At 35.8% G+C, this 27,530-nt stretch overlaps 1 protein-coding gene across 3 annotated transcripts in view; it reads right to left on the bottom strand.

Annotated features, from left to right (window-relative positions):
* RTTN (rotatin) overlaps positions 1-24,082 on the bottom strand; it is an 86,328-nt gene extending 62,246 nt beyond the window's left edge. For all 3 annotated transcript variants that reach the window (XR_005817666.1, XM_040549749.1, XM_040549750.1), the window contains exons 1-13: positions 23,889-24,082; positions 23,517-23,704; positions 22,735-22,933; positions 21,322-21,411; positions 18,953-19,031; positions 17,520-17,634; positions 16,846-16,996; positions 15,491-15,656; positions 12,524-12,705; positions 7,417-7,532; positions 3,614-3,784; positions 2,058-2,270; positions 844-956 (exon numbers count right to left, since the gene is read on the bottom strand). Coding sequence is in view for 2 of the 3 variants with exons in the window: in XM_040549749.1 (XP_040405683.1) it covers positions 844-956; positions 2,058-2,270; positions 3,614-3,784; positions 7,417-7,532; positions 12,524-12,705; positions 15,491-15,656; positions 16,846-16,996; positions 17,520-17,634; positions 18,953-19,031; positions 21,322-21,411; positions 22,735-22,933; positions 23,517-23,704; positions 23,889-23,919 (1,814 nt within the window). In the remaining variant the exon portion in view is untranslated. The remainder of the gene's footprint in view (positions 1-843; positions 957-2,057; positions 2,271-3,613; positions 3,785-7,416; positions 7,533-12,523; positions 12,706-15,490; positions 15,657-16,845; positions 16,997-17,519; positions 17,635-18,952; positions 19,032-21,321; positions 21,412-22,734; positions 22,934-23,516; positions 23,705-23,888) is intronic.
* Between the last annotated feature and the right edge of the window lie 3,448 nt (positions 24,083-27,530).

The following is a 27,530-nucleotide window of genomic DNA, read 5'->3' as shown; positions in this document are numbered from 1 at the left end:
AATCATAACAAATCTTCACGTTTGTAAAAATACCTTCTTTCCGTACTTATATGTAAAATAAAGACCATCATTTTTCAAAACTCTCTCATGAAAATTAGGAACCTGATAAACATTTATATTAATCTGAAAATATCATATTCTATTGAGTTTCAGTAGAGTCTTTGGAACATGGCATATAATTATAAAAAAAATAGTGCTTTCAGATTTGTTTTGTTATCTTTGTTTTTACCTGTAGAGATAGCAGTCCATCTCGTTGTCACAAAGAAAACTGACATTAGTCAAAAGACAATAATCAGTTTAAGTGAATTCCTGTTTTCTGAAATTGTAATCAAACAATAATTCTAAAAGGATTAGAATACTGAAAAGTATTTTGACATTTCAGAATTAAAAGCTACTCATATTAGAAAGCTCTTAAAACTAGTTTCCTTTGAAAAAAATATCTGCAATCAAGTTCTGAAATGGTATAAAATTAAGATTTGGTATTTCTACTTAAGTGTTTGATACAAAATGTTTCCAGGCACCACAGAGTAACTTAAGTTCTTTAACTGGAAAATAACATTAGAAGTCTGAAAAATTAAAAAATCATAAAAGCTTACACTTAGAAAAGAATAAAGCATGGGTTTTTAGCACCTGACACTCAATTTAAAAAAAAAAAAAAAATCTACCACAGGATGGTACAAATTATTTACCAGAGATCTTTCAATGGTTAAAAGAAAAAAAAAGTTCAAATACAGGGACAAAAATTCAAACAAACAACAACCAAGTTGAGATTCTACTTGAGAAAGCTTATAATTTTTTTTTTTAATTGATATTTTCTCAAGTTTTATATAGTAAGGCACTTACAGATTTGAGCATATGTGAATGCATTCCTGAAGCAAGGGCAAGTGTTGATGGTAGGGTAGGCTACTTAAGGCCTGATCTGCCAATTCTAATAATTCAGAAAAATTCTTCTCCCCCTGGAAAGTAAAATGAAGAAAAAGAAACTATCAAATTTTGTAATATAAAAATATAAAATGTTACTGTATAATCTTCCAGAATTCTTCACTGTTTCTACTACACATAGTTTCATTCAGCCTTTCACAGAGAAGCTTATAGTTAACCCAAATAACAAACTAATTGGATTTCATACAAATACATTTTAGTACCCACTCCTGTGAGCTGACAACTCTTCACCTGCTGAATCCAGAGAAAGATCAACTAAACTCACTGGGAATAAAGAGTATCTAACTTTTCACAGTGTGAACTAACATGCTACTAACGCTACTCAAAAAACTTTCTGAAGTACCCAAGAATAGAGTATAATAAAAGATTTAACTGTTAAGCTTTTAACAACCCACTATTAATAAATCTGTGGGTTTTTTTGTTTGTTTTTTAAATCTTCCTATGTCTTCATACTCTTGGTTAACAAATACATTAAGCATGAGCCACTTAAAATTGAAGGAGATTAAACCTTCATTATGAATAATATTTTAAGTAAATTACTGATTAAGTTCAGAACCTGTTTATGTAAAGGATGAATCAGCTCAGATTTAAGATAGAAGGACATTTCAATTGCTGATTTCATTCATTTATATTTTAGTGACAATGGAACAAGCGTTTTGCACAAGCAGGAACTACTAGTCCATTCGAATAATGGAGAATATTTCAGCACCATGCTAGAATCTCTTTAACTAATAAGACATAATATAACAGGTGTCTTCATAAGAAAGTGAACCACCCAGATTTCACACAGTCTAGAAGTAGTAGTGTATTAGAACTACTATTACCGGGTAGTTTGGAATTAAAATATCCAAAATATTTAAATACTAGGCAACAACATATACACACTATATATTTAAATATAGTACTTGCTTTTTTCCTACTACTTTGCCTATAATTAGATTATAAACCCACTTATAATCTGACTTTTTTCTTTGTTTTTTCCCTTCATGAGTATAAAATACATCTGTTAGTTTTCTTTCACAATGCCAGAATACAGTTTTTACAAGGGGGAATAAAAACAAGCATAGGAAATAAGTTTGCCTACAGAAAATGCTTTATATAATGAAATTCCACACCTTCTTATGAACTTCAATCATAAAGCTACAAGTGCATTCAATGGAATAAGCAGCTTCTGAGGCTTTTTTATAAATACTGTAGTTCTCGGAACTCATCTGCTCCAGATAGGCTGCAACGGCTTCATGAATGCTTGGATATTCCAAGGAAAAGGGTACATCCAGAGAGAGAAGAAATAAAGCATTCAGCAAACTCTTTTGTGAAACTTTACTCGCCTTCAGAAAAGAAAACAACTGTCAGAATAACACAGCCTGAAAATACAGTAAAACCAACAACAGCATTTGCAGTCTTTCAATAAGTACAATCATTACTGCTACTGCTTAAAATTTAGAGGAAGAAACAAAAATCAAATGAGTTCTACATGAAGAATTTATTTTTTATTAATAAGTAGGAGTGCAGTAAATTCCAGTCCTAACATTAAACCTGCAACTAGTCACAAAATATGAGATGCGTACAATCCAGCCACAGCACTAAGAACTTCATAGATTTGCCAGGTCAATCTACTGTCCAACCAGTAGATGGCAGAGAATACACAGACCACAATTATTTCTCTCTTACTAACAAAAAGCTGTGTACAATTGTGCATAGTAATATCACATATTAAGAACTGTGATTTCTGCTTGTTACATTTTGTTTGGTTGATTTTTGTTTGTCTTCCTTACTGCAAGTGTTCATTCAACTTAAATTTTGACCTCAAATGTGGTAACTATTTTCAACTCCTGCCATATGCAGATTTAAAATTTTATATTATGTACATGAAAGCATAAAAATTATAAAAAAATCATTAGATTAATATGTCTGCACTTGTTTGCAGAGACAAGAAACAACTTTCATTAGTAAAAGATTTAATGTTCATGGCAAAAAAAGTAACTGAAAAATTAATCTGCTATTCAAATTGAACAATGTCTAAAAAAGAACTATAATGCAATTTAAACTGACAAAAAACGTAGACATAGACTTTTAAAGAGGATTTTTTTTTTTTTTTTTTTTTTTTTTTTACTACTTTGCGTCCTACAAAAACTTCCAAACACGGGAACGGGACCCCCATCAGAAATAAATTCAGAAGAAACAACCCAAGAGCTATAACACAGAACTTGTTTAAAGAGCATTAAAAACACTTAATTGGTAGAAAGTGTAAAACATATTTGCTCACTACATTCCATCAAATTAAGAGTGATGATTTTACACAGTACTAGTCATACCATATTAACAATAAACAAGCAGGGGGCAGTATAGCTTTGCAAACCATGAATAATACCAGGAAAAAAAAAGTTACAGGAAGAAGAAAAAAACATTACATTTTGAAAGCCTCATTAAAAAGCTGTATTAAAAGGGTTTTTTGGACTTGTATTCTGCAGCAGATTCTGCAGAATGCACCAATATCTGAAGAAAGGACAAAGTTCCCTTCCTCAACCATATATCAGCCAATGTAAGTCAGAGGAATTTCTCTGTCCAGTGGCTGTTCTCCCAGCATTAATCACTGCGGAAAGCATCCCTTTATTCCCTCTTAAAATACAAAACCCAAACACAATCACTTTTCAAATTAGTGATGGCCTACCTTTTCTACGGGGAGAAGTGTTTGCAGCAATCTAATAGTGAAAAGAGAAATGCTAGTAAATGCCATTCTGTGATGTACCATCATCACCTCAGGCTGCTCTACACTTATATTGGTTTTGTGATATAATATAGTTTCTCCAAGCAAACCCAAGACCAGAAGCAATTTGTCTCTCTGAAAAAAATAAAATTAAAAAAATAAAGCACACAATCATTAGAAATAATTGACACGTTATAATTACATCTTTACAGCATTTATACAGTATAATTATTTTGAAGATGCTAGAGGTACATACTAATTTACAAATGCAAAAATGGTACAACACACACAGTATTTCATTTGGCTTCCATATAGAACTTTGTCTAAGTTCTAGACTTCACTTAACATTCACTTGCAGTTCTGAATACTTTGTTACCCGTTAATAACTCTCTCCCCCATTTCTTCCCCCCTCGCTCTTCATTTCTTAATTCCTGCTCACTCCATTTTGGAACTTCTAGCATTACAGATATTTTGAAGATCATTTTCAGTATGGAAATATTAGGACCTAGTTTGAACCCACTAATGAAACTAATCCAAAAATTAAAAAGAAATTAAAGAAAATCTTTGAAATCAAACGTTTTATATGCCCATTCATCCTCAAAGGAAACATCAGCACATTTCTCAAATTATATAAAATCACTACCATTTGAAGGGATTCAACTCATTAACACAAGAAGGGAAAAATTTTTTTTCTAGAACCTGAAAAAAACAGGTTTTGTACTTGGAATGCCAGTTTTAGAATGCCAGTTTTCAGAGTAACAATTAAGAAGGCAATACCAAATGGGAGATTTGGCTTATTAATTCTATTCATCACTGTTAAACAGTTAATACAACTAACTCTAGATAAAATTGAAGAAAATGACAAAAAGCAATTGACTAAATCAAGTCTTTAAAGAAATTATCATCAAAACTTACTACACAGTGAGAAGAAAAGGATTTGTACTCTTCTTATAGAGTACAAATAAATAAGTTTCTCTCTGTGCTGCTACAATTCACAAGAGGTAGAGTCTCTGCTGCAAGACCATGGAATCTCAAGTCAGCAGTAGAATCAAAGACGTTATTCCTCCCTGAGACAGTGAGGACTGTTTTCAAAGCTTGTGATCCAAAAAACTGAGAGGCTACAATAATAAAACTTTTTGACATGGCAGAATCAAACCATACCTAAGAACACATGACAAAACCATAAAATAAAAACTTTATTTGGGAGGATGGAAGCATAAAAACATGCATGAAATGCATAGATATGCAAATGTAAGTATTTTTGATTGGGATTTCCAAAATAAGTAATTTTCACAAAGATATTCAAATGCAAAGTTTTAAAACTGGATAAACAAAGAAACATCAAGCAACAGCAAGAAATGCTTTCAAGCTTCCTGGAAGGGAGACACATGACCTCCTCCCCTTAGAGCTAATACAAAACAAAGAGAAAGAATGTTTTCTAAACACTGAAGCCTAACAATTCTATAAACATTATTTTTGGTAAAAGATATTTTATTCTATATACTATTAAGTAACATATAGGTAAGCTTAACAGTTGTTTCATACAATTGCCTATCTTCTACTTACTCAAACACTAAGAAAGATAAAGAGCTGTGTTTTTTTTTATCCAATTGCTTTATCAAATTTAGCTTTTCTGAATGGCACTGCACAGTTCAGTTCTGCATCATAAATGTAGATACAACACCTCATTGAGGTGAAGTTTATGTTTAAACTAATACTTTACTAATAAATCTCAAAGCTCTACCTACGGAAGAACTTTGGTATCAACTTATACCAGCATATAACATCAAATTTATTTTTTTAATAGGTATAACTGCATACAATTACCAAGCTTATTTGCAGAGTTTTGCTTGTTAGTAGAACAATGTTTGTTTCCAGGCAGCTAACAGCAATCAATATAATGTATGTGAGATGATGCTCATCATTTCTACTATACTTTGACAGATTTGTATGCAATTGAATATACGAATTCGTGTCATATAACAACTAGACAAAGATTATATTAAGCTTCTTAGATTATCTCTGCAATCATCTGTGTACTTTGGGAACTATCTCTTGGAGAATATTAACAACTACACTTTCTCCCTTTTCTCCTCTGGGAGCTATTTGGTGGAGGATATAAGGAACGGTACCTCCTCCTCCTTTCCTTGTGGGCTAGCTACAATAGCTTTTGAGTATTTTGAATGTCCTTGGGTAACCAACAAAATCCTAGTCTTCAGGATGCTTTTTTCTAAGGTTAAACAATTCAGAATACCACCTGGGCAGTGTGGTAGTGGTGTGGGAAGATATGGGCAAGTACCTGTCACAGTTGTCTCCTCCAGTGGTTTTAAACCTTACTACTGAACAACTGCGGAACCCTAAAAAAACGATAGAATGTTTGAAAGAAGCATGCCCTGATCCTGGCAATGCCAGAAAGTTACAGCTTGTCACACTGTGCTGGGGACATGCGTTATGAAAGCATCTGTCTTCCCGAGCAATCCCTACGCATATTAAGGGCTTACTTCCCTAGATGTGACAGACATCTTGCTGAGTATCACTTGCTGACAGGAAGTAGAGAATAATTTTCTCCTTTTGCTTCCATGTAGCCTTTCCTTTAATTAAACCACTCCTTATCTCAACCCATGAGCCTTTTTTCCTCATATTTTCTGTCTCTGTTCTTCTGAGGAAGGGGAGTGAGAGAGTGGTGTAGTGGAGTTTAGCTAGCCATTAGTGTAAAACCACCACAGTTCTTTTACAGACTCTTCCAAGCAAAACTTCTTAGATTAAATAGATGCAAGAAATCTTCACTATTGACTTGATGTTGATCAATGACAACAGATTTTTGACAGATCAATATACTAATTCAAAGAAAAAAGTTCTCATTCTTGGATAGATTCTACAACTAACATATAATCATTCGTACAGTAGCAAGTAGGTAAGTCTCCAGTAATATTTTAATAATTATTGCAATACCATTGTTTCATATTCAGTGGTATCTTCACGAACTCTAGCTAAAGTCTAGCATTTAAGATGACAACTCAAGTTTTTAGACAAGTTTCAGTCTCTTCATCTCTGATATACTTTCTACATGAATAAGACTTGCTGGCTAATGTTTCAGCTTTCCAATACCTTCAAAAGAGCAAGTCACCCATAGCTATTTCACCTGTTGATCACTAATTTGGTATTTCATCTCTATAATTCTCAACTATGCTCAGGTATGTCTTTCGAGCAATTTAAATTGCTTGGCTGTCAGCACCAAAATGCTTTGAATCTCTCTTGGGGCAAACAGCTTTCTCCTTTCTTTCCCAGTAAAGCAACAAAGTTAGATTAGCTGAAATGTGTGCAGAGATCTGTAAGTCCTGTGTACGAAGTGGACACCAGGTACTTTACAATTCCAGTTTTGGACCTAAACAGTTATCTCCCTACTTTTAAATGGATAGTTTACAAAGTGTAAATAAAGTGAAAGCTGTCATTTAAATCAAAATGCTCTTCAATATTTGTAGTCAGTACTCTTCCCTTAGATCCTTTCTTACATGTGTTTCAAAGGCTACTTAACAGCTTTTCACTACAAGACAAAACTCATGATTTATTTTGTTGAGGTGAAACTTCAATATCTTCTGGTAAAAGAAGAATGTGCCAGTGATAAAACCAGTAATAAACTATTTAAGATTTTCAAAACGATAGCTCAGCAGAACATTAGATATGTATATTAATCATGGCAGAAAACGTCAAAGGCTTACAAAAGCAGACTATTAAATATGTCTTACTGAAGCCTAAGGAAGTCTTACCAGTTCCAATCCAAAAAGGCTTTCATCTTCCCAAACATTCTCAGAAATAGCATCACCAATAAGGTACATGTTTTCAACAAGCAACTCAAGAACTTCCATTGTCACTCTCCTGCTGCCTAGGAATAGAAATGAGAGGATAAATTAAAATATAAGCAAAATAACATATGATATTGAGACAACAGCATGTTGAACAAGGGATTATTCTAAATCTGAAATTCTGAAGTGTCAATTTTCCTGTACACCTCTATTAAACTAATGCTAACTACCCTCAATCAGCAATAGCTCTAAAACATGGAAGACAACAACTAGGCAAAACCACGATAGAAGACATTAAAGCAATCATATACATGAAAAACACACTACATTTGCCTACAAATCCTACAATACAACATAAATCTTACTACAGCTGTAAATCCAGTTACTGGATTTTGATAAAGTTCAGAATAGTCACTTATTTCCACCACCACATCCATCAAGAGAACTGGGTTACAGATATTCAATATATATTGCCTATTCCTGATAATCTGCATTTTCAGTATAGCAGAGTGGCTTTCCTTCTAGACTGTTTTGTTTGAGATCTTTTGAAAGGCAGATGAATAACCACTTTATCTGCTTGTACTTTTCTCTATAACATTTTCTCCCCTTTGCCTAATATTTTGTTACTCCTTCTGACTCCGAATCTCTTAATAACATGGCTACTCTGGTCTGTCTATTAGTGACTTTGATACTTCGTACAGCTTTATGCTTGGACATGGGACTGCAAAGAAACCCGACCCAAGCTTAAACATTTACAGCCTACAATTACTACAAATACAACCCCTCCCTAAGATCCACAAATAATGAGATGTTAGAGGAGAAGCAGTGAAAGACTAGCACACTTCACAAAGAACAAGGCAGAATATCTGGAGCTAGACCAAGTATTTTCAACTTCAGATAGCAGAGGATGCCAAGGATGTTTGGCATCCTAGAGAACCATACTGTGAAAGTTTCCCCCAAATACTTGTTGCTTAATTACTTAATTACAAACTGTTGGCTTAATTACTTCTTGATGGTATGTTTCTATTTAAAAGCATGGATTCTACATACCACGGAATTTTCCAATTCATTTTTAAACTATGATAAAGACTTAGCATCCCTCAAGATCTGTTTTAAAAATTAAAAAGCAAGCTCCACAGCTTGCTGCAGTGTGTATAAGAAGAGAGAACAAAAAAATAATTTATCTACCTTTTGTAGATTTTACACACTGCAGAAGCCTTGTTGGTATACTTGAGGGGGAAAAATGGTGTGCGCCAGTAATGTAGAGAAAATGAAAGCTCATGCAATTTGCAGCTGAAGTGTTCTGCTTTGAGCGAGCATATGGCAGGAAGAGCGCAGGGCCTTTCTGAAGGCTTGCTTTTTCCAATCTAACAGAAGTGCCATTTATTTTAAGCAAATATTACTAATTTGAAAAGTATATGCCTGATAACTCCAAAAAGTACTTTTGTCCTCTTTTCGTTATTTTGCAATTTCTTAATCAAATTGCTTGTGTCTAAAGCAGTTGAAAGGTGACTTAATAAATCATTAGGAATAATAAAATATTACAATTATAATGCAAGTATTAAATAAGGGTGCTTTTAATTTGAGTTATAGTTTCAGAAAGTTTTGAAGTTACAAGCTAAACATTACACTTGCAATAATGCAGGAAACAACTTCCACGTACAAAATTTATTCTGTAGCTGGAGAGCAGCCTCGAAGACTACAGTGAAGAACATAATTAACTTGATAGCAAATAAAGCAGTTTTCCCAATCAAGTACTGACTGGTTCACATCATACCAGAAATGACCGCAGTGACTCCTGATGATAAGGAAAATACTTCATAAGCAGTAACAGAAATATCTTAATTAACAAAAATACTGTTCCACTGTTCCTACTTCATAGGCTAGTACAAACTCAGGACTGTCATAAGAATGAGTTGACAGAACCAATGAATAGGACAATGTCAGTATTACGTTTTTCCAGAATCATTTAGCATGATTAATATTTTTGGAACACTTACTCTATAATATAAGAAACTCTACCTAGGGAAGAATAAGACAAATATATTCATACACATACAAAGATACTGAATAGTTAATTCAACTGACTATGGCCTTCCCGCTAGGCAGACTGCTGAGATAACCTGTCTATATTGGTATAATCTCCTTATCCATATACAACACAGTTATGGATCCGATTTCAAAAGCAAATAACACAATAGCTAATCACATCAAACGTAGCTTCCATTCTCCATGTATTAGTATTTTAATATAGAAATATTAGTATTTCTATTGAAGACTACACTAAAGAATATATAATTAACTTGATAGCAAAAAAGTTAAAATAACTTCTTACAGCTACACAAACTGACCAGTTTAGCAAATTGTTACCTTCAGATCTAAAAAAAAAAATCACAAATATGAAATGAAATGTAAACTCAAGTACTATTAACTCTCTCAGCAAACCTGTTTAGAAACTATCACAATGAAAGATACAAGTGCATGACATGTAGGCAAGCCCACAGGAACTGCAGATAGCACTAGTAAGAGCATCAAGCAACAGGTACTCAGATATCAAAGTGGGCCAGCAGTATGAATTGACATATACTCACAACTATCATGTCCAGTTGTTTCGAACTGTCTGTATTACAATTCTTCATACAGATCATCACTATGGCTGCTACTCATCTTAATTACAGGCAGACAAATAACAAACAAGTTTATGTGAAGAGACTAAACTCTCAATCTTTGCCTATGCATGAGGTTAGTATGACAAGACAGCTGACATGATTGTGGCGGATCCACAGGACGGGATTTTAGTCAAGGAGAGGAATCTAGTTCTATTTTAGAACTATCTCCATCACCTTATGTTATATATAGGTGAAACTGGGAAGCAATATGAGAACCTTTAAATTGCTATAATATTGGCAAAGAAAAGGAATTTGAAATTAAGTAACAGAACTATTCTCCAAACCCAATTCTGAAACACAGTTTTGTGTCTAAACTTGGCTTGTAAGAGCACATTTGCACCTACAGAGCCGGACCAAAACCACATTAAAGAGTTTGATCTTGCAAGCCTGGCTGAATAAGGAAGCAATAAGGTGTTAGAATATCTATTTGTTTTACTTTTTAAACATTTCTTGCAAGACCATTCCACCATACTCTTACGTGAGTACATTTGCAAGATACTCATTTCTCGATACCTGGGGGAATCAGTATGTGTTAAGAGTCCATTATTACTAAACGCACAGTAAGAAGGATATGTTCAGATTTAAATAACTGTCATTAAGACATTCTGTATTAACACTGACTTTAAACCACTGAACTTCAGACAAATATGGTAACTAAAAAATAACCACAAAACCCAAACCAAACAAAAAACAACCAAAAAGAAAAAACTCAACTATTGATTTCTGAAATAACTTTACATCACAAACCGGGTCAGCACAACAAAATAAAAATTCCAGCAAACATCTCTACAAGGAACAGAATTGAGCTTAACCAAAATATACATTATATCGTAAAATACAAATAAGTGAATTTTACGGTAGGGTTATTGATTTTCCTGTACCTAGTAACTTAACTAGTTGGAAGAAAAAGGATATTTATTTTAAAGTGATAATAATGCTAGTAAAGGTTCCTGTTCATTTTACTGAAAAAGCAATTCAGAAAACATTATTATATGAGGAACAGTGTGTTACAGCTCTGTAAGACAGTGACTGTCTTACAATGTCACAGTGTGCACTCACATCACAGGGTTTCGGATCAATGAGAACTAGATAAAAATATTGGTTTTCTTATCTCTTTCTCATTATAGCACAGTGGAAGAAGGAAGAAATATGATCTATTAGACTAAGTAGAAGTTTAGAAAAAAAAGAGGGCAAGAGAAATGACCAAATTCATCTGAAAATGAATTTTAGTTCTATGATAAGCTGCAAAGAAACTTTAAACAAACACTCCTCAATGATGGAAAAATTCACTATATTTTAACTCTGTAGATTTGAAGTGACATGTCAGAAATGGAAAAGATGGAAAATAAGATTTTCTACATAAGAAATGATGATACCAGAAGTCAAGAATGTGCTTCTGAAGGGTTAGTATTTAAATATAATATCACTATCCTAAAAGGAAAAAGCAAAGATCTTGTTAACATGAGTTTGTTTTATTACCAAAAAAGTGGATTGAATAACTTTCCTAGTGACATAGATGAATGCTGATGTTACTATCAAATATATTAAGTAAAAGAGTACGAAGTCATAAAAAGTTATAAACAGTAAAAAACAAAAAACACTAAATAAAAGTAAGTATAAGATTCATACGTATTTTATTTGATTTTTTGTAAGTTAAATAGTTAAATCCTGATATTCCAGCTCAGGAAACTGTGACAGGTGTATTACCAGAAAAAAAAAAAAAAAACTATTAGTATTCTGATCACTAATCAATATGGAAATAGCTGGAAATATATATATTTCCAGCTCCTATATTTGAAAACCTTACCTCTTCTACCAATATCTATTTTGAATTGTTTTACAACTAAATGCAATTTTAGACAACCTAAGAGCAAAAAACACTAACAAAAGGTTTTGCAATTTACAATTTTTAAAGTGAAATAAAAATCATTAGTTCTAATTAGACTATCTTTACTTGTGTTTCTTACTTCATACATAATAAAAACAAACATTTTTTTCCCAAATTTGTATTTATTAATTCTTGAACATGAGAAAAAATACATGCTCAAAGAGATCGGGACACATATTTTGGTAAGCATGTTTTTTTTTTTTCTCCTTCTTCCTGAGTGATGTTTTATTTCACCATACCATTTTTCCCCTCACACACGCACACTTATTCCTACCACTCCTCACTGTTATCAGTAAAAAGCACCTAAAACTTCCGCAAGTCTGTAAATCAAACAGAATATTGAAGCTTTATGATCTGAACAAAATCTCCAGGAAAAAACTGCTATAATTAGCTGCAGTGCATCAGTAATCATCTACACCTTATTTGAGGTACTCACCTCATAATACCAACTTCCTAAGAGAAAGTATAGAAAATGGAAAGAGAAAGTGAAATATTTCATTCAGGATTTTCTCACCTGTTCTTAAAAGAGGTATAGCATTTTCCAAGACTGAAACACAGAACTGAGGAAGGCTAAGCTGCTTCATCTGTAATTCTAAAGTGTCTTCATTTTCAATATCTGGCAGGTCAATATGTCCTACATCAAGTTGAGAATGCAGAGAGATTCTCGAGTTTGCATTTGCTTGAGTACTGTTTCCACTTAAAACAATAAACAAAAACAAACAAAAGATAAAAAGAAAGATGTTAAATCTTGCAAAGGAAATCCGTATACATAAAAGATGACAACAAGTATTTTAACGTCCTCCTTCTATGATGCATCCCCCTCCTTCCCAATTTTTTCTGATACTCACCAGTGCTGCAGGAAGCTGGAGATTTTGTTGTATGATTTTTATTTTTTTTAAATCATAACTGGTAGGATCACAAGTGAATGCCTACTGTTTTAGCAGTCATTTTTCACACTTAGAAGTGTGTACTCAAAAAAATTCACATACAGTGAAGAGATACAATATTGCAAGAGAAAAATCAGTTGATTTGAAACTTTTTTTGAACAAAGTCTAATAGATGCTTGAAGCAAGGCCACATTAAATCAAATTTCAACTCAAATTATACCAACTACATTAAAACCATTCTATGCAGCTAGCCACAGAATCCTTAGAAAGAAAATGCAGTACCCTTTGTTACAGACTGTAGGGCTTTCTCTGTCCACTGTAAAACAGAAAATATTCCCTTCCCAAAAAAGTGCAACCAAGTATATATTAAAAAAAGCTTTATATACATGTATGTCTTAACTACATAAAAATATATAGTTCATAACTTCACTTTTGAGGTACTTTCAGAAGGAATTTAATTCTGTTGGCTGCGTTATAATTAATGTAATTCTGAATTAATCTAATTAGCGTTGTAAACAACATTTGAATTGCTTTGAATTGCTTTAACAACCTGTATGACTTTTATAGTGTTTGTTTTTTTCTGTTACTGTTAAACAAGCTGAAGAAACTGAATTGTGGCATGACTGTGCTATTTTGTCTACCTAAACATAAAAGATATCTCAAGAACAGTAATTAAGGGTTTAAAAGCTAAGATTAAGAGGATGATAGAAGACTACAAGTGAAATAGGGGAGTTCAACAATACATAGTGGTTCTGACTGCACTTACCAGAGGGTAAGGAAGGAGAGGTATCAATCAAAAACAATTCAGAAGAGGAAAGGTTAAGTTTCCAGGCAGAATTTGAAATAGACAAACAGACAGATTGAAGAGTCTCAAGATTCGAGAATACGGAAAAAAGAGTTACTTATAGAACTGCAAAAAACAAATAGTTTATATATTACGTATTATGTTCAAAAAGATAAGATTCACTATCAATTACTCTTCCATATTAGAATCAAGAATGTCAAAGAACATTATAGCAATTTCTGTTTCATTGGCTCCTTAAACATACTTTCTATTCAATGTTACATTTTTCTTTACCTTATTTCTGAGTTACATTATATCTTCATAACAAATATGATTCAGGGGCAGGGAACTGCAGAAAGGATGCATGAAGAGAAGTGTACCTTCATGAACAGCTCTCGGTATGGCCTTATACTTTTAACGCATTATCACTATCTCACCCTCTGTTTCATAAATGCCTCATCATTGGCATTAACTTTTATGTAGATTTCCTTACTACACTAATAGCCAGAGCCATCGCTCTCTCTTGCACAATATGCTCCAACATACTGAACTGTTAACTGTTCATATTAGAAAAACAGCCAGCTCCTTGAATGCCTAAAGACTAGAGGTCATTTATAGTGACAGACACATAGCAAAACCTGAATATAATAGACTTAAGGAGAGTAAAAATAACCTTTTACCATAACGACTCACTCTCAAGATGCATATACACATAACTCTGTGAGCTGTTCTCATCTGTAAAATCACTGTCTGTTTGAATACTTAGGAGTTACTCAATCATTAAGCCAATATGCCACAAAGACTCAAAAGAACTACTATTAAGCACACAGTAAGGATTTGTAAGACCTTTTAAGTTCCCACATGTTAAGCAGTAAATAAGATGGTGATTCTGGACTGGTAGCTTTAAGCAGAATCACAGAATATCCCGAGTTGGAAGTGACCCATAAGGATCATCTAGTCCAACTCTTGGCACCGCACAGGTCTGCCCAAAGTTTAGACCATGTGACTAAGTGCACAGTCCAATCACTTTTTAAATTCAGACAGGCTTGGTGCAGTGACTACGTCCCTGGGGAGCCTGTTCCAGTGTACGACCACCCTCTTGGTGAAGAACCTCTTCCTGATGTCCAGCCTAAACTTCCCCCGCCTCAGGTTAACACCATTCCCACGGGTCCTATCACTGGTGTTTACGTTAAGTAAACGTTAAGTAGGTTGTGTCAAGATAAGTAACACATCCACACACAAACAACAACCTCAACATTTTGAGGACATGCAGTGAATTTGGAACTTCATATTGAAGCTGCATTTTTAGAAGATATACAGCTGAAATTTGTTATCAGATTTAGCACCAAGGTTTAAAGAGTTTATTGGAAATCTTTATACAGCACAGTATTTTTGACAATACTTTACACTGTTATCTGTGCGATGGTCATTCAGTTTTTAAGTACTTATGTGGTCATCTGCTAACTAAAAAGAAAAAACCTTGACTTTACAGCAATAGTCTGAATAAACATTTTTTTGTGTTTTACAAATACACACACAAACAGCATAATAATAATACTAAGAGATTTGTTAAAAGTATTGGTTGGGTACAGAATATGGCAGGTAAAACTGATCTCAGGTATTCTCAACACTACTTAAAGAACTAACTGTTTGATTTTTTTGCACCATTTGATTACTTTCCATAAACATGGTTTGAATTTTAGCTGGTTAACAAAACGCACATAATCCCACACACTACAAAAGAGTTGATGCCATTATCCTCTAATAATAATATTAATTGAAGTATAACTTTATTTCCTATTTTATTCACCTAGAAGATGCTGCATCCCAATCTTGACCATCTCCTCTAGGACGCTGAACTGTCCTTCCAATCACAGATGGCCGAGGACTACTACTTCCAGGTGATGGATTCTGAGAACGAGGAGGACCTCCTGGTTCTTGACAATAAGATATAGATGAATTCTGTGAAGCTGTGCCTTTATAAAAATCATATATCATCCATTAATGAAATCTGTTATTCTTAAAGATACTATATAATTACTTTTACCATTACTTGACTAAAGTAGCATATGAAAAGCTACAAGTCTAGCAAGCTAGGACAGCCTAACACTGGCAAGTAGCAAAACACTGAAAACTACAGTGTTAATTTATTAATAATAAATTTTGAAAATTAAAAAAACAAAACACTGGAATAATTTCATGCCATATTTTGGTAATTGTTTTAGTCTTAGAACTGCACACTGGAAGAAAATATTTTTTAAGCTACATAAGCTTCAAATTAATGTTGCACTGGATGTGGTGGTATTTGTGTGGTATTTGAAGTCAAGCATAAAGACACTGAGTTACAGAAATTAAAACATATCAAAAAAGAGCCAACATGAAGAAGATTTATGTAAAAACCGACCAAAATACAAACATGGTCTCTGACTAAGGCTATTGGATTTGCTGATGTTATAATGTAATTAGTAAAGAAACAGCCAATAGAATTCACTGAGATTAAGAGACCAAGTATACTGGCAATTTTATGAAGAGAACCAGACTGCCATTTTAGAGAAACAAAAATCATTAAATCCAGCTGACAAAATGGAAATAAGAAAATCATTACAACTAGTCTACATTATTAAATTTACAAAATTTAAGCCCTGAAAACATTGCCCTAACAAAAAATAGCCCTAAGAACTGTAACATCTGAAACAACGATTGCATTATTCTCAGCCATCAGAATACAAAGAAGTTACCATGGTTCAAGCAATTTGTAAGTAAACTGTTAAGCACTAATAGCTCAAAAACTTTTCTGAGACTCAAAGACTGCCCACTTTCATTTTACAGATTTCATTTAGCTTAGTTTAAAAAAAAAAAAAACTATTGCTAACATAAAAATAGTTGTCTACTGAAAAAGTGGATGCATGGAGTATCATAGGAAATGATTCAAATAATACATTCAAATCTGAAAGTGTTTAATATTGAAAAATAAGTATTCTTAAATAATGCAAGTACTCAAGAAACATTTACTAACATAAATAGTACTGAACATCATCACTTAGCAAAACAGTTTCACAAGATTACGTTCACTATAAAGTAGTGCTTTTATTTTTTTTAATAACATTAGACATTCTTACCTGTAAGAAAAACACAATAGTATTTAAACTATTTAAAAATACCTACCTTGCTCAGTGGAAAAAAAACTCGGATCTCTGTGAAAGTTAAGTCTGCTTCTTAAGAAGATGCACAACTGTTGCAGGCACGACACAGCCTGCAAAGCTAACCGATGCCTTCCATCTCCTCCAAAAGCCAGGTTTAGCAGAGATAAAAGGCTCTGCAAATATAAAACCATTAACACTGGTAGCTCAATATTAATGCACTTTCATGAGCGGTCAGGATAGAAAGAACCTTGCACTAAATACAGTTCACAAATGTTTCTAAGTAAAAATCATAGCAATGAATAAATAGGCTTAACTACTGTTTTCTCACTGAATACAAGACTATCAGTCTCAAAGAAAAATTGAGTTTCTCATTATTATATTTCCAATTAAACCATTGCTTTCATGATGGGACCCCCTTGGATGGTATGTGTATGCCAGGGACACGATTTTGCCTTACCCAGATGAAACGAAGTATTACTTCACAACACACTTCATTACTGGTTAATAATATACATTATTACAACAAAATAATTTTCTAAATACAATATAGAGTTAATGTCACTGTTTCAGTGCATCTAGAGTTTGACTTAAATGGACTTTTGCTAAGAAACAAATTGTAGCATTTACATCATTTCTTACTTGACAAAACTGACTCCATAACAAAACAAAATCCTTAAACTTGATGTTAGGTCTTGCCTGAACAATCTTTGGTCTTTGAAGGAAGATCTCAGCAGGAAAATCTTGCATAATCACATCCTGAAGGAGCTCACAAGTACTCCAAATTAAACTCTGGTTGCTACTTCTCAAAGAGCTAAAAATGCAGTTCGTGTTTAAATGTACATTAAAAGCAAAAAAAAAAAAAAAAAAAAACAGTAATCATTAGCTTGAACAAGTCTCTGCAAGAAAGTTATAATCACAACACTGAAGAACCTAAAAAAAAGAAGCTGTAATTCTACTGTCTTGCGATTTTTTTAACTTGAGTTATTCCTTAGCTATGTTAATTCTGTATACAATAAAGTAAAAACTCCATTCCAGCTGTCATATAAAATTAAGTTCCCAGAAGAGAAATAACCATATTGATTCTGAACTTGAAATTAAAATAAGAAAGACTGGTAATTCCCTGTGAAGTTAGTGATTATCTCAGTGGCATACAGCAAGCAATCTAACACTTACCAAGCTTTGTCCATTAGTAAGGTTCATGTAGAACTTTGAAGCACTCAAATTATATATGTTGGAAGTTACATAAAGTAACAAATTTAGTAGCTATTAGTTAAAATGTATTATAGTAAATAAAAGAGCCATTTGGATGTTCTACTTCAGTTTTCCTTTTTTTCTATTTTTACTCTTTTTAAAAACCACCGTTAAAAATTCAAACATCCTGTTCCAAGGATCTAATTTTTTTTTCTACACTACACTTTCTACATAAAGCAGATGAAAAGTTAAAAAGGTTTTCCAACTTTAGAGATCTTTTGAAAGGAAAAAAAAAGCAAAAACCTATTATAGGAAACCTTACAGTTAACCAGACTTGCTAAATAATCAAGTTCATCACAATGCATTGCTGGCTATGCCAGCAAATCTATCCCAGCTCTCACAAGGAATCCCAGCTTTCCTTGGGAAAAGCTTCCTTGGGCCACTTCAAACATTGGTTTTCTATATGAAAGTTTTAAGAAAAAAAATACCAATGCAGAAAGAAGATCTGAGTGCCTCATTGCTTGAATAAGGCACTGCAACAAAAGTTATTGGCCTAAACTTTGTTAGGCTACTACCTAACGTATGGATTTCTCTGTCAGGTGGCGGGGTGGGGGGGTAAAGTAATGATTTTGTTCCAGCATATTCTGAAATTAACTGAGTGACATATCTGACTCACTTGACAAATTTAGAAAACTGAACCAACACAAACAAAAAACATACTCTGAATTAAACATCAAGAATTGATGCAGGCATTAACAAGAATCCTGCCCTGTTACAACTCCTTGTTTATCTGCTCTGCTAAACTTCAGTGTAGTATTTACAATCATTTATCAAAGATTAACTCATTGGTTATTTACAGAACACAGAAGGACATAAATTTAGAACCCCCAAAATCCAATTAAAAAAAAAAACAAAACACAATGCTTCTATTACTGTACCTTTCATTTGATGAAAGAATGTGTCGATCAGTTGAAGTAAGAGTTAGCCAAGGAAAAGTGGAAAATTTCAAGCATTTTGCTGAAGAAAAAGAAAAAAGCAGATATTTTAGAGCACATTTTATAGAAATATTAAACTGTATATTTCTACAGCAGTCAAATATGGTATATGAGATATGATACTCTATATGAGTAGAGTATCTATACTAGAATATAACTATCAAATATACTCTATATGAAAGCTCAAAAATAAATACCTTTTACTAAATACATATTTAAAAAAAATGGTGCGCTACTTATGAGTTTTCAACAATATCAAAAAATAAAGGCCAAATCACAATGAAATATGATTATTAAGGGCAAGTTGCGCCTGACCAATCTGGTAGCCTTCTGTGATGGAACGATTGCATCAATTGATGAGGGAAGACCAACCAATGTCATCTACCTGGATTTCTGAAAGGCTTTTGACACGGTCCCACATGACATCCTGATCTCCAAAATGGAGAGATACAGATTTGATCCACCATTTATCCACCATTCAGTGGATAAGGAGTTGGCTTAAGGTCAAACCCAGAGAACGGTGGTCAACGGCTCTATGTCCAGGTGGAGGCTGGTGACAAGTGGTGTCCCTCAGTGGTCGGTCTTTGGACCAGAGCCATTTAATACCTTCATCAATGACACAGACAGTTAGGATCAAGTGCACCCTCAGCAAGTCTGTAGATGACACCAAGCTGAGTGATGCAGTTGATACAACAGAAGGAAGGGAAACCATCCTAAGGGACCTGGAGAAGCTTGAAAAGTGGGCCCACAAGAACTTAACAAGGTTCAACAAGTCCAAGTGCAAGGTGCTGCACCTTAGTCGGGGCAATCCTAGACATGAGTACAGCCTGGGAGAAGAACTCATTTAGAGCAGCCCTGCAGAGAAAGACTTGGGGGTTCTGGTGGACAAAAAGCTCAACGTGAGCCAGCAGCGCATGCTTGCAGCCCAGAAGACCAACTGCATTCTGGGCTGCATTAACAGAGGGGTGGCCAGCAGGTTGAGGGAAGGGATTTGTGCCCCTCTGCTCTGCCCTTGTGAGGCCCCACCCAGAATACTGCACCCAGAAGGATGTGGAGATGTTAGAGTGGGTCCAGAGGAGGGCCATGAAGATGGGCTAGAGCTCCTCTCCTATGAAAAGGACTGGGGATATTTAGCCTGAAGAAGAGAAGGCTCCAGGGAGACCTCATTACAGCCTTTCAGTACTTAAAGGGGGCTTATAGAAAAGATGGAGAGTGACTTTTTACTCAGTCAGGCAATGATATGACAAGGGGGAATCGTTTTAACCTAAAAGAGGGGAGATTTCGATTAGATGTTAGGAAGAAATTCTTCACTCAAAGCATGGTGAAGCACTGGAAGAGGTTGCCCAGAGAAGCTGTGGATGCCCCATCCCTGGAAGCGTTCAAGGCCAGGTTGGATGGGGCTTGGAGCAACCTGATCTAGCAGGAGGTGTCCCTGCCCTTGGCAGGGGGCTTGGAATTAGATGGTCTTTAAGGTCCTTTACGACCCTGAGCCATTCTACGGCTCTAAGATTATTGAAATAGGTTTTAGCAAACGGAAAACACGGTATTAGTGAAAGAGTACACGATCTACTACATCGTGCTTCCAGTCAAGTTATAATTTTGTTCTGCTGCTAAAGAATATTTTCATAATCTCTAAAAATGGAAAATTGACCTCATGCTTTTACTCTTAAAGCAGAAGAAATTCTAGTGGTTACTAAATTCTGACACTAAGTAACTTTTAACTAACACACTTTAAGTTCATAAAAGTTATTCCACAATTCTAAAGATAGCTAATGCATTGCTAAAAAGTAATCTAGTGATTTACATACAGTAACTCTAAAGTCAGTTTTTAAAATCTACTTCTCAGCACTGTATTATATGTTAATTATGGGAATTGCTACTAGCATATTGGTTCAGGCAAAGACTTGTCAAAGTAATATTTGTCTGTGTTTGTCAGTAAAATATGAAAATAGTAAATTGACAATAACTAAAACTGTAACACTGTTTTTCATTTAGGTATAAGATAAAGATTTCTAAAGCACCTAAACTAATTTTCTGGAAATTAGAAAGGTATTTCTACTATTCAAAAATTACAGCATGCTTTAACATACTTTACATTTTTCACTACAGCTAAAGTATTTACTAGAGAAGAAAAAGATTATACTGAATAACATTTTCGTAAGCTTTGTAACTAAAGTTTTTGTGATACCAAAATTCATAAAATAACAACAGGAAAAAGAATAACCCATATTAATATTTGAAATTGAAATTCAATCCATATAAAATCTCTATGGACTTTCTGTAATTAACATATTCCTAAGGTATATACATACCATGTGTTCTTTTTAGAGGTATTTCTAACCGTGGCATATTATTTCTATCTCGACAAAAATATCTAGTGAATAATTCCTCTTGAGGTGGAACTACAACAAATAAACAGTAAATTAAAAAAAAAGTAAACTAAAAAAAAAGAGAGCAAAAGTTAATTTATCTTTATTGCTTTACCTGAACTGCTTCCTTTTTGTCCTACTACTGAAAGTGATTTAAAACAAACTCAGGAAAGCAAAACAAAACTGTAATCGTGTCTCATTTTACAAGTGCATTTTGCAATTCCCCCCCCCTTTATTTTTTTACAGGGTCTTGTATACTGAGCGAGAAATAACAGCTAAAATGCTACTGTAGTAATACAATAGATAAGATGCTATTTGTAGTAATAAAAGCAACTTTTATAATTAACTATCAAAAATGTCTCCATACCAATACTGCTGCTTTTTCGGGTTAGCTGAAATGTTGTGTCCTGCATATATAATATGCATAATAATATTAATAGATGCAATCAATATGCAAACTACGTAACAGAGTCTACACAAGGTATGTAACATCAAAAGCAATCTCTCTGGAACCTATTTGATCACTCATTTATGTAATTTACAGTATAAGGAGGAAATGTGTGTTACATTTCAATTAGGGAGTTCCAAATAAGTATATTTTAAGAATGCATATATTACATTATTCCCCATACACCAGGGATCTTAGATGAAAATCTTGCTGAACTTTTATGGGGACACAGGGAGGAGAAAATAAAAAATAAAAAATAAATCAATGAACAGCCATCAGATTGTTCTGGCAAACTGAAATTCCGAGCATTGGACAGGCTGCAAAAACAATAGAAAAGCTACTTTTATCTCTGAGATTGCACAGTGCGAGTGACAGAGCTCTGGCTATTACTACTGTACAGCATAACATCAGTGGCTCTCCCACAGATGTTGGAAGATTATGTAAGGCCTTAGCAGTTTTAAAATAAAAACTTCTACTAGGCTCATTTACCGCTTATATTATTTTTTTTTATTCCTCCCAGAGTTAAAGTCTGCTATGCAAAGAAAGGTAGCAAAGCATATCAGCTTAATTATAGTTTTGTTCAAAAAGTTGCTACACTCGCTGCCATAAAGCAATCTTTGGAAGTTATTCCTGTATCATGCCTCTTTCAAGTTATAATAATACACACTGTGAAAATGGACAGAAGATCTGATTACAAACAGGATTTTTCTTCTGCAGATAATTTCATTAAAGGCATTACATGATTAAGCTAAGGTCACACTTTTTCTGGCATAATCATAGACTTCACTGAATTCTCAAGAATACATTCATCAACTACACCTCAAAATGCCTGCTTTTCAAAACCTAGAAGCTGTTCATTTACTTTATTTCCATTCTAAATAAGTCACGGTCCCAAATATATAGTTTACCTTGTTGATCTACTGAAGGCTGAGACTGAGCTTGATAATCTCCTGATAAATAACTAGAAGGAATTTCAGCAGGAAGTAAGAACAGTCCATCAACAATCCCATCAATTATAGCTTGCAAGTTTGGTTCAACATCAGCACGGAGCTGAGAGAAGAACTCCACGGCACCAATTCCAATCATCTTCTGGGCAGCAGACGGATGCTACATTAGGACAAATAATTGACAGTTAGCTGGAAGAATCTCAAGGACTTCTGAGGGAAAGGAAGGGAGAAAAGAAAAGGAGTTATAAACAACATTTAAGTTTGATTTGCCCTTTGTTTTGGGGTTTTGTAGACCTTTCACTGGTATCAAGGACATGCTTTTTCATTTCTTCTGCATAGTTGCTGTTTAGTGATTAAAACATTATTATCAGCTGAAATCTGTAAAACTTCAAAGTTCTCTCAACCTTCTAAGAATAAATAGTAACACTGTTCCAATCTTCACTTCTCAGGAACAGCGCAAGTGCTTGTCCAAAAAGAAATTACACACTAAATGGGAAACTGAAGAAGCAGAACTCAAGCAAAAGACAGTAAATAATCATTTTTCCAGTTACCCCTGCAATCAGTTGCACAGCAAGCCCCTCGAACGGTTTTCACTTATATTTACATAGAATGTTTTTTTTTATTCCCCTCTTAGTAAATGACAGTGCAGAATCCCATTACAAGGAACTACAAAACCGTGTAACACACAGTTTTGTTTAGCACCCCAAAGACAACGTTTAAGAATAAAGGAATGTTACTCGTACCTTGATCAAACTGCTCACAAAATTCAGCACTTCCTCTTTCATTGGCACTACCGGAAAATTGAACCACTCCAGCAGGTTAAGGAAAAGCACTTTCTCCTGGACTAGATCGGCGTAGGAAATCAAGTTGTGATCCAATTTCAACAGGATGCTCCTCAGAGAGCGTTCTCGTATCTCTGCCAGCTCGTGACCTGCCTCCCCCAAAGGGACAAAACCGAGTAAGATTACCGGACAATTTCTCATTCGGACAAAAACAACGCCCCTCCGCCGGGGCACAGGAGAGGGGCGAGAAGCGCCGTGGCCCGGTAACGCGACGGGACGGACAGCGGGAGGGGGGGAGAGGAGAGGGAGAAGGAGGGTGCCGCCAGCCGTTACCCAGCTTCCTGACGAGCGGCGCCAGCTCCATGGCGCTCCAGCCGCCGCCGCCGCAATTCAACCGCCGCGCCGGTTCCGCCAACCGTCCCGCCGCGCCCGGCCAGCGCCGCCCGCGGTGCACCTCGGGAAACGTAGTCCCCTTCGCTTCACCTCCCCGGCGCCGCCGCGAAGCACCCTGGGAGCACGGCGCTCGCCGCTCACGCATGTACAGAGAAGGCCCCGAGTGTGCCGGCGGGAGCGGAAATAACTACAACTCCCATGGGACTCTGCGCGCGAACGGTCTCACCGGCGGGGAGGGGCGGTGCGGCCGGGGCTGAGCGATGACATGGGTTCGCGCAGCCTGGGCTGTGCGGTGCGTTTAGTTTCTATGTTTAATTTCTTCAGCCAGCTTTCTGTTGGTTACCCATGCCTTGGCAACGCAAGGCCTTCCCATCAGTACCCCATACAATGCAGAAGCCCACCCATGCAATTAAAAAATATGTGTTTTCCTCCTTATGGCTCAACGTGCAGCACCCTGGTTGTGCAGTGGTGCTGCTGGGGTTCAGTCTGCCCAACCCAAACCAACCCAAACCAGGCCAAGCCAAACCAAGCCAAACCCAACCCAAACCCAACCCAAACCCAACACAACACAACCCAAACCGAAACCCAAACCCAACCCAACCCAACCCCAGCCCAACCCCAACCCCAACCCCAGCCCAACCCCAGCCAAACCCAAACCAAACCCAAACCAAACCAAACCAGACCCAAACCAAACCAAACTAAACCAGCTACCCATCTAGCAGCACTGTAATGCAAGCATTTCAATAATAATCGCCATTCTCTGCCCGGAAAGGAGCTGCCACATTGGTGTTTGTTCTTGTAGCTTGAATATAAGTCTAGGATGACAGCTTGTGGCTCCGTCTGTAACTCTACAATGACAGTTCTTCATATCTTAAGCTCCAGCATCATTCTTTGATGCACGTTTGCAACATCATCTTCTGCAAAGTTGTGGTTTTTTTTTTTTTTTTTTGGTCAAAGGCCAGACATGAAGTTAATCAGGAAAGGGTCTGAGGGTCTGTTTTTCATCCTGTAGTGCCCTCATGACCCCGGGTTGGAAGCCAGCGAATGATTTATGTTTATAGTAATAACTGAGTATTTGCCAGTGTTTCTTTGATGTAATTGGCAACACTCTGGAAATAGCCCTTGGTGACTCATGTAAAGCAAATAGGATGAACTAGTGGGTGGATCATGAGGGCCTTTTTTTTTCATTTTATTTTTTTAATATAGCCTAGACTCTAGAATCCCCGAATCACTGAGGTTGGAAGGGACCTCTGGAAATTTTCTGGTCCAACCCCCTGCTCAAGCAGGGACAACTAGAGCAGTTTGTCCAAGAGCAAATCCAGGCAACTTTTGAGTATCTCCAAGGAGGAAGACTCCATAACCTCCCTGAGCAACCTGTGCAAGTGCTCCATCACCCTCACTGTAAAAAAGTGTTCCCTGATGTTCAAAGGGAACCTGCTGTGTTTCAATATGTGCCCATTGCCTCTTGTCCTGTCACTGGGCACTGCTGAAAAGAGCCTGGTTCCATCTTCTTTGCAACCTCCTTTCAGATATTTATAGACATTGATGAGATCCACCCTGAGCCTTTTCTAGGCTGTAGAGTCCCAGTTCTCTTAGCCCTTCCCCATATATGAGAAGCTTTAGTCTCTTCATCATTTCTGCGTCCCTTCATTGGACTCTCCAGTATGCCCATGTCTCTCTTGTACTGTGGAGCCCAGAACCTGCCACAGTATTCCATGTGTCATCTCACCAGTGCTAAGTACAAGGGAAAGATCGCCTCCCTCAAACTGCTGGCAATACATTGCCTAATGCAGCCCAGGAGCCTCATTTTCAACTTGACGTCCACCAGGACTCCTCCTAGGTCCTTTTCTGCTGAGCTGCTTTCCAGCTGGGTGACTCTCAGCATGTACTGGTGCCCATGTTGTTGCTTCTCAGGTGCAGGACTTTAAACTTCTCCTTGTTGAACTTTCTGAGGTTCTTGTCAGCCCATTCCTCTAGCCTGTCCATGTCCCTCTGGATACACTGCTTAGTTTATAATGCAAGGCAATTTCTCAAAGCAGAATGTCTTAAACACGTAGTAAGGATGCATAGTACATTATAGATTGCCTACTAGGGGGGTGATGCTTATTTTTGAAAGATGGTGCTTGCCATCATAATTGGAAAAAATAAATTGATGATAGGTGGTGTAAAAGTGGTGGATGTTGTTGCACGTATATGCTCATAAAAAGTTTTTGTATGTAACTGCAGATGCAAAAATGAAGATGGCCTTGTTATCTTCGTAGTTTCTTTTTTGTGTTTTTTATTGCATAAGAAAATACATTTTATTGCAGCCAACAAAAAGTTGGAAACTGTATAGTATATGCAAATGATTTCCGAATGGATATATGATGCTGCCCTCTCAGTTTCCATCTGATATTTTTTCCAGCCTGGTTGCAATCACTGTGCTATTATTTCATAGTAAACCTATATTAATATATAAGTTTATATTAACTCCATCTACCATATCAAGCCTGTAGTAAATTCTTAATTACAACTCTGAGCTGTCCATTTTGCAAGAGAGTATTTGTATCTGTGTCCTGGTTTCAGTTAGGACAGAGTTAATTTTCCTCCTAGTAGCTGGCAGGGTGCTATGTTTTGGATTAGGATGAGAAGAGCGCTGATAACATGCTGATGTTTTAATTGTTGTAGAGCAGTGCTTACACCAAGCCAAGGACTTTTCAGCCTCTCTCTGTCCTGCTAGCGAGCAGGCTAGGGATGCAGCAGAAGCTGGGAGGGGACAGACCCAGGACAGCTGACCCAAACTGGCCAAAGGGGTATTCCATACCATCTGACGTCATGCTGAACAATATATAGGGGTGGCTAGCCGGGGTGGAGGGGTGGCCGGCTGCTCGGGGATAGGCTGGGCATCGGTCAACGGGTGGTGAGCAATTGCATTGTGCATCACTTATTTCGTACACATTATTACTATTAATACTATTATTATTATTATTGTTGTTATTCTTTTCCCTGTCTTAATAAACTGTCTTTATCTCAACTCACAGGCTTCACTTTCCCGTTTCTCTCCCCCATCCCGGAGAGGGAGGGGGGAGGGTGAGCGAACGGCTGTGTGGTGTTTGACTGCCAGCCGGGCTAAACCACAACAATCTGTGGAACAATAAAACAAAGGAGCTTGATTAATCTGATTATAAGCATATTATGCTTGCTGCAACTATTTTTTTTTCCACAAGATGCTGAATTTACATGCATCTATCAGTGCTTTTCAACTTAGTCCCCAAAAGGGACTAAGTAAAAATGTTTCTTTAGGAAGAAACATGCATCATTGACATCTATAGGAATGTTCAATAGATACCTTTCTTGACTCTTTGAATATGGTCTATCAATATTGCATGTGAAAAAACAAATGTTTTCTTACACTGTCTTCAGTGTCTGAATTCATAGCTACAGAAAAGATTCATAGTTGCACAGGTGCCACATGTACACTCTCCATTGCTAGTATACTCCTCTGCACTGTAAGTGCTGGCATTTCATTCAGATTTTATTAGCTGAAGGCCTAATTAAGTTCAGCTGAAGAAATATTCCTAGCCTTGAACAGTAGCTTCAATT

The sequence above is a fragment of the Cygnus olor genome, chromosome 2 (genome assembly GCF_009769625.2).
Source record: "Cygnus olor isolate bCygOlo1 chromosome 2, bCygOlo1.pri.v2, whole genome shotgun sequence".
Classification (NCBI taxonomy): domain Eukaryota; kingdom Metazoa; phylum Chordata; class Aves; order Anseriformes; family Anatidae; genus Cygnus; species Cygnus olor.
This window is presented reverse-complemented; position numbering and strand designations above follow the sequence as displayed.